The sequence below is a fragment of the Marmota marmota genome, unplaced genomic scaffold, assembly GCF_001458135.2.
Source record: "Marmota marmota marmota unplaced genomic scaffold, marMar, whole genome shotgun sequence".
NCBI classification, from domain to species: domain Eukaryota; kingdom Metazoa; phylum Chordata; class Mammalia; order Rodentia; family Sciuridae; genus Marmota; species Marmota marmota.
In genome coordinates, this window is record NW_026000051.1 from 4,010,458 (window position 1) to 4,016,857 (window position 6,400).

The window sequence follows — 6,400 nt, forward strand, 5'->3', positions numbered from 1 at the left end:
CCCCCCCCCAGTGAATTCAGTCCTTGCCGCCACCTGTCCTCAGCTCTCATTTCTCATTTGCATCACGGGCAGCATAAGTCTGTACAAACTGTTTCTCCTCCATTTTTACCCACCATGCTCTGCTGCCCCCTGCTGTCTCCCCAGCCTGATCCTCTAGATGAGAGGACCATCATCCTGGGTTTGTTCAGGCCCAGCTTGGGTGGTGAGGTTGAACAGACGTGGGCTTGTTCAGCCTTGTCCCCTGCCCACTGCTGGCCTCAGGCTGGCTCTGCCCTTTCCTGGGCCTCTCTAGAGGTCCAGGTGCGTGGCCCTTGGCTGGGAGGGTAACAGTGCTGCCGCTCTGAGTGTATGGGTGTCGGAGGGGCCAGCTGACAGTGCTCCCGCCTCCCCAGGAGGCAGTCTGGCTCTTTTCTCAGCACCGGCTGGTTCACCATGATCCTGGCCCTGGAGCTGTGTGAGGAGATCGTGGTCTACGGGATGGTTAGCGACAGCTACTGCAGGTCAGAGCAGCTGGCCTGGGTGGGAAGGGAGCAGGGAGGACTCTGGGCCCCTGCAGAAGGCCTAGGAGCTGTGGGGGCTTCATAATGGGTGTCCAAGGCACAGACACCCCAGGGCCTCAGGCCTCAGGGCAGCCTCTGGACAGAGTGGACACTGATCCCAGCTGCCCAGTGTAGCCTCGGGCTGTTCCGCCTCTCCCAGAGCTTCCACCTATTCAGGTATAAAATTGAGAAAATAGAGGTGGAACCCTTGCTGAGCATGGGTGATATCCTGGGTTCAAACCCCAGCCCCACCACAAACAGTATAAAATGTGTATATATGTTAAATAATGTGTATCAGCCATATGTCACAGGCAAGTTTCTATTCTTGATAGTTTCAACATCATAATATTAAGTTCTGATGCAGATTATAATAGTGCTGGATAGCACCGTTACATTACTGTATTTCAGTGTCACCATCACTGATGAGCTCAGGAAGGATATTCTCCCTCTGTTCTCTTTGGGATTCGTTTGTTGAGCATGAGGGGGGAATGACAGAAATCCAAGTGCCCCTGCCAAGGCCCTGGCCCAACTGCTGGCCTGCATGGTGCCCCTGGGCAGGTGGGTGTGCGGGGCTGGCCGCACTGCACCTCTGGCCCTGCCTGTGAGCCCAGCACCAGCAGAGCACTTTGCTGTCTTCATCCCTTGCTCGGCACCCTTGTCCTGGAAGATGGGTGTCACCATCTCCATTTTGCAGATGGGCTGTTGAGATTCACAAGGTGTATTTGTGACCCAGAGTTGCTCAGTTTGTGAGAGGCATCCTGGGCTTTGAATCCTGGCCTTTGGGTTCCATGAGCTGCCCTGCTCCTCCCCTATCTGGGGTGGGCTCCCCTGGGACCAGGCATGGGTCTCCGTGGGCCCACAACACCTAGGGAGGAGTGGTCACGGGAGGCAGGCAGTTCTGGTGCCCCATGCCTGTCCCACATGGGCCTCCTTCCCCACCCCACAGGGAGAAGAGCCACCCCTCGGTGCCTTACCACTACTTCGAGAAGGGCCGGCTGGACGAGTGTCAGATGTACCTGGCGCACGAGCAGGCGCCCCGGAGTGCCCACCGCTTCATCACCGAGAAGGCCGTGTTCTCTCGTTGGGCCAAGAAGAGGCCCATTGTGTTTGCCCACCCGTCCTGGCAGCCCCAGTAGTCCCCGGTGCCGGCTGGCTGGCTGTCATGCCTCCGAAGGCCTGCGTCCCATCCCAGGCCACCACACTCCATCAAGAACATGTGATTTATGACTCTTGCCTCCTGCCACATGCCAGTGCACCTAGGGATCCTTCCTACCCCGGCCTGGGGTTACTCGGAGCCATCTCTTGTCTCATGACTTGAGGGGGAAGGGGAGGAGCTTTCTCTCCCACCCCCATTCCTGAGGAATCCATGTCTTCATTTTGGGGTTCATCCCACCACCAGGTCTCTCAAGTGTCCTTTGCCCTGGGGCCAGTGGCCCCCTCACTCACCAGCATCATGACCTTATGCCAGTCCTGGTCCTTCCTTTACCCACCCCAGCTGCCTATGGTGCCACATTCTTGGGCTGGTGGCCCTGTTGAGGCAGCCCGCAGCCTGGGGTTTCTTGGTGCAGGGGCCTTTGGGCAGTGCTTGCCAGGGCCTCTCTGGAGCGTACGGGTAAACGCGTTTTCTGGACCCTGTCTCTTGTGGTGATGTGTCTGGGGTGGGGTCTGGGGCTTCTCTCCCTGATGAAATCCCCTAAGCTGTGCCCTTGGGGGCTGCTCCTGTCCGTGGCCCTCCTAGGCTCGCAGCTAGCTGGGCTGCCTGTGTGTGTCTGCTAGTAGTGCCAGTCCTGCCCCTGTCCCACCGGCCAGGTCTCCTCAGTGTCTGGCCCCATGACTCTGTTGGCCCAGGAAGCTGGCTCCAAGTCAGAGGCCTCTTTGGGACCCCTGCTCTGCAGGGGCAAAGCCAGGGCCAGAGAGGACCGAGGTGGGAAGGAAGTGCCTCCACCCTGTGTTGCCTTCCTGGCCCGTGGGTCAAATTCCAGCGATTTTGCCGCTTAAATTCCTTTTAAGTCTAGTCTTGTCCCTTTGTGGAACAGAAAAGCAGGCAGCAGTGGGGAGCTGCCCAGAAGTGAGGCTGGGCCTGGCCTGAGGTTGGGGCCTTTCCGCCCTTGAGCTTCACTTTCCGAAGCTGTGAAGTGGGAACAGCAGACCCACCCCCAACCAGCCGTCAGTGGGGGTATGAAGCCACTCCTGGAGTTGGCTGGGTTTTACCTGCCTCACAGATGAGGCCACCACTTGGCTGAAGCCAGACAGCCAGGGGATGGCTGGGCCAAGATGCAGTCAGGCCTGAGAGCTAGGCCCAAGGCCATGCCTGTACCAGGGGCTGGGAGGAGCCCCCAAGGGCTTGGCCTGCCCCTTACATCATAGGGAGACCAGGAAACTAAAGGATGGAGCCCTGGGGTGCTAGCTCTCAGATCCAGGGATCAGGCCCCTCTTAGATGGGACCCGCACAGTCACCCAGAGCCCATACTTAGCCTAGCTTAATCCCTGCTGTTGCCAACTTGAAATTCTTGGTAATTTTTTACCCAAGGGGCCTTATATCTTCATTTTGCATTGGAACCCACAAATGATATCCCCAGTCATGCCAAGAGCTGAAGGTGACCCCATGCATCTCCCCCCACCCCTGCCTTCTTGGGAGACGCTGGAGGCCTGGCTCTGGCCCCACAACCTTGGCACCCTCTCCCCCACACCCCCAGTGCCAGGCAAGCCCAGAAGGCTTCGCATGGGTGGGAAGAGGAAGGGGGCCCTGAGCTGGGAACAGGCTGGTAACACAACCATATCCCCTGGCCTGGAAGTGGTGAAGGTCCCTAAGCAGGTGCAGGGCAGAGGTGAGGGTGGGATGAAACATGGCGGGGTGGGGGCGGCTGTGGGGATTTCCAGGTCCAGAGGGGCCTCATTCTTCCTCCATTTCCTGCTGGGGCCGTTTCATCATCTATAAAAGCTATTAAAATACCTAATCTCACCAGATTGTAGAGCTCAGACATTGAACTGCCCCTGGGGCTTATTGTTTGGGGGTTGTTTGTTTGGGGGCCGGAGGACTGAACCCAGGGCCTTGTGCATGTTAGGAAGCACTTTCCCATTGAGCTGTACTCCTACCCCGGCCCCTGGGGCTTAGAACATAGTACTTGATATGTAGGACTCTTGTTTTGGTACTGGTGATCGAACCCAGGGCACTTTACCACTCACTGAGCCATATTCCTAGTCCTTTTTAGTAAGTTTTTTTTTTTTTTTTTAAATTTTGAGACAAGGTCTTGCTGAGTTGCTAAGGCTGGCCTCAAACTTGTGATCCTCCTGCCTCAGCCTCCTGAGTCACTGGGATTACAGGCATGCACCATTGTGCCTGGCTGGGAGCTGTCATTTAAATGGGGTTGTCCTCCCTCAGCTGGCTTTGACCTGCCTTGGTGGTGACAGAGGGACAGCAGTATCTCTGCCCCATGAGTGGTCTCCCCGCTCATGGCCTCATCCTAGGTGCCTAAGGCCCAGGCTGCCGCTGGTTCTGATGGGATTGGAACTCCGTGTTCTCTCACTCTCTGGGTGACTGTCTCCTTTTCCACCTCCATGCTCCCAGGATATGCTGACCTAGAGCACACAGGCTTCTGTGGCCTGGCCCTTCCCCTGGGTGGGGTGTTTACGGTTGGGTTGGTTCAAATTGTGTCTTCCTGGAGTGGTACTCTGGTAGGAGAGAGCGAGAACCACTTCCTTCGGGCATGTGAAGATGGCCCCTGACAGGTCTGGCCTCTGTCTGGGGTCTGCTGAAGGCTCTCTGAAAATGAAACTGAGGAGCCCCTTCCTTCATCACTGCACACCCTGCGGCTGCTGGAAGGTAAGTGGCGGGGGTGGGGGCAGGAGGCGCCCCACATCCCTAAGGAGTAGGGGGACACCTAGGCACGAGTCCCTGTTTTGGACCTCTGTTTCTGTCCACACCTTAGATCCTTTGCCCCTCAGCAGACTTGCTAGGGACCTGTCTGTCGACTTGCACCTGAACCTGGTCTTGAGCCTGGTGAGCCTCACAGCCTAAGGCCTCCTAAGAGGCCTGGGGCCAGGCCAGGAGCTCCGGCTCCAGCTTCGTCTGCCCAGGTGTGTGAGAGACCAGGCCTTCCGTGTACCAGTGGGCACTGGTGTCCGGGGTCTTCTGGGCCTGTCTGACCACAGCAGCCATGTCTGGGAAGAACCAGGTACCTCCCCGTCCCAGGCCACTGTGCCAGGTTTTGGGAGCACTTGCTTATGGTGCAGCCCTGTGTCCAGGTGCCTACCTGCCAACTGTTCTCTCAGACCTCTTGTCCAGAGGCCCCTCCTGTGGGCTCCTCTGCCAAGGGAGCCCCCAGTCCTGGCTCCCGAAGACCTCTGTGCAGGTCCTGCTGGGGAATCTTGAAAAAGTCCTATAGGCTCTCTGGATCTTCGTTTTGGTTTTTGTACATTGGAAACCGGGGTGGCAAGTGAGGAGATTTCTTAGGACTCTTTCCAGAATATCATGGAAGGGAAAAATCTCAAGGGCACAGTTTGTTAAGAGGGGCTGGGGATGTAGCTCACTGCCCGAGCATATGTCTAGCATGCACAAGGCCCTGGCTCCACCCCCAGCACTGCAAAAAGAAAACCAAAACTTTGCTAAGAGGCAGGAAGTGGATGTGTTAGGACCCCCTCCCCCATTTCTGGGGCAGGAAGGGTTGCTCCTGAGGCCAGCTCCTTCAGAGAATAGGGTAGGAACTGGAGAGAGGAGCTGCTCTGGTCAGGTCAGGGAGGACCCCAGGACTGTTCAAGACACCCATCTAGGAGGCCTTGGTGTGGGGGTCCCGGGTCTCTCGGGCTTGGGTGCAGAACAACTATGTGGGTATTAGGCCTAGATGAAGCCCATCAGGATCTCGAGCCTCTTTTTTCTGGAGAGTGGAAGGAACAGCAGTGCCCATGTCATAGTTTATTTAGGGATTTCGTGAGGTGTGTTTGCACAGGGCTTAGCAGAGTGGGCAGCCAACCAGCAGGAGGGCTCCTTTTCCCATCCTCCTTATTCTTATTATCGAGGTGGTGGTTCTTGTGGGGGCCAAGGAAGGAAGCCCGCCCTGAAGCACAGTCTCCTGAAATAACCCTGGGCCCAGGACACAGCAGGCCTCATGGGGGAGCTCCAGGTCCGAATTTCGTCCTAGGACTGAGCTGAAGCACCCCTTCTATTCCGAGGGTCCCAGCCTGGGTTAGGGACAAGGCGGGGGACTGCAGGCTTCCACCTGTGGTCCAGCCGTTGACCTGCGGAGTGGCCCTGGGCTAGGAAACCCAGCAAATTCACCAGGCTTCTCTCGCCTGACTGCCCAGCCCTACTTTGTGGCTTCCGTTCTTGGGCTGGCAGGGTGGAGTCATGCAGACTGAGAGGGATGGGGTGGGGAAGGGACTGTGGCTCAGGGAGCAAGGAGGTGGGCACCAGGGGAGCAGGAAGCTCGGGTCCACCATCAGACCACCCCATTCCTGAGCCTCCCAAGTCGCTGTCCAAGGCGGTGCTTTTACAGCTTGGAGGCTGAATATTCCCCACTCCAGCTCCAACTGACTTAATTTAAAACAAGGTGTCATAAACTTACCAGTGCAAACAACCTAGATGTTTATGAAGCTGAAGTGAAGGTAGCACATTCCCCTCTGGACACACCTCCACTCTGTAGTCTGTGTGGACCCTTCCCAAACATCGTATATGGGTCATTTATTATTATTATTATTATTATTATTATTATTATTATTGTCTGAAAACAGGAAGGAAGGAAAAGGAAAAAAGAATACTATATATGTAGTTCAGTTTTAGAAATATACAGTTTTATGGGTTCAATCCTCAGCACACACACACACAAAAAAAAAAAAAGAAAAAGAAAGAAAGAAAGAAAGAAAGA

At 56.1% G+C, this 6,400-nt stretch overlaps 2 protein-coding genes across 2 annotated transcripts in view; both read left to right on the forward strand.

The window, feature by feature from the left end:
- St6galnac4 (ST6 N-acetylgalactosaminide alpha-2,6-sialyltransferase 4) overlaps nt 1-2,169 on the forward strand; it is an 11,165-nt gene extending 8,996 nt beyond the window's left edge. Inside the window, exons 5-6 of the mRNA XM_015497541.2 lie at nt 393-500; nt 1,486-2,169. Of these exons, the coding sequence (XP_015353027.1) occupies nt 393-500; nt 1,486-1,675 (298 nt within the window). The 3' untranslated portion in view covers nt 1,676-2,169. The remainder of the gene's footprint in view (nt 1-392; nt 501-1,485) is intronic.
- A 2,040-nt stretch (nt 2,170-4,209) lies between these two features.
- St6galnac6 (ST6 N-acetylgalactosaminide alpha-2,6-sialyltransferase 6) overlaps nt 4,210-6,400 on the forward strand; it is a 17,698-nt gene continuing 15,507 nt past the window's right edge. Inside the window, exon 1 of the mRNA XM_048812991.1 lies at nt 4,210-4,362. Within this exon, the coding sequence (XP_048668948.1) occupies nt 4,255-4,362 (108 nt within the window). The 5' untranslated portion in view covers nt 4,210-4,254. The remainder of the gene's footprint in view (nt 4,363-6,400) is intronic.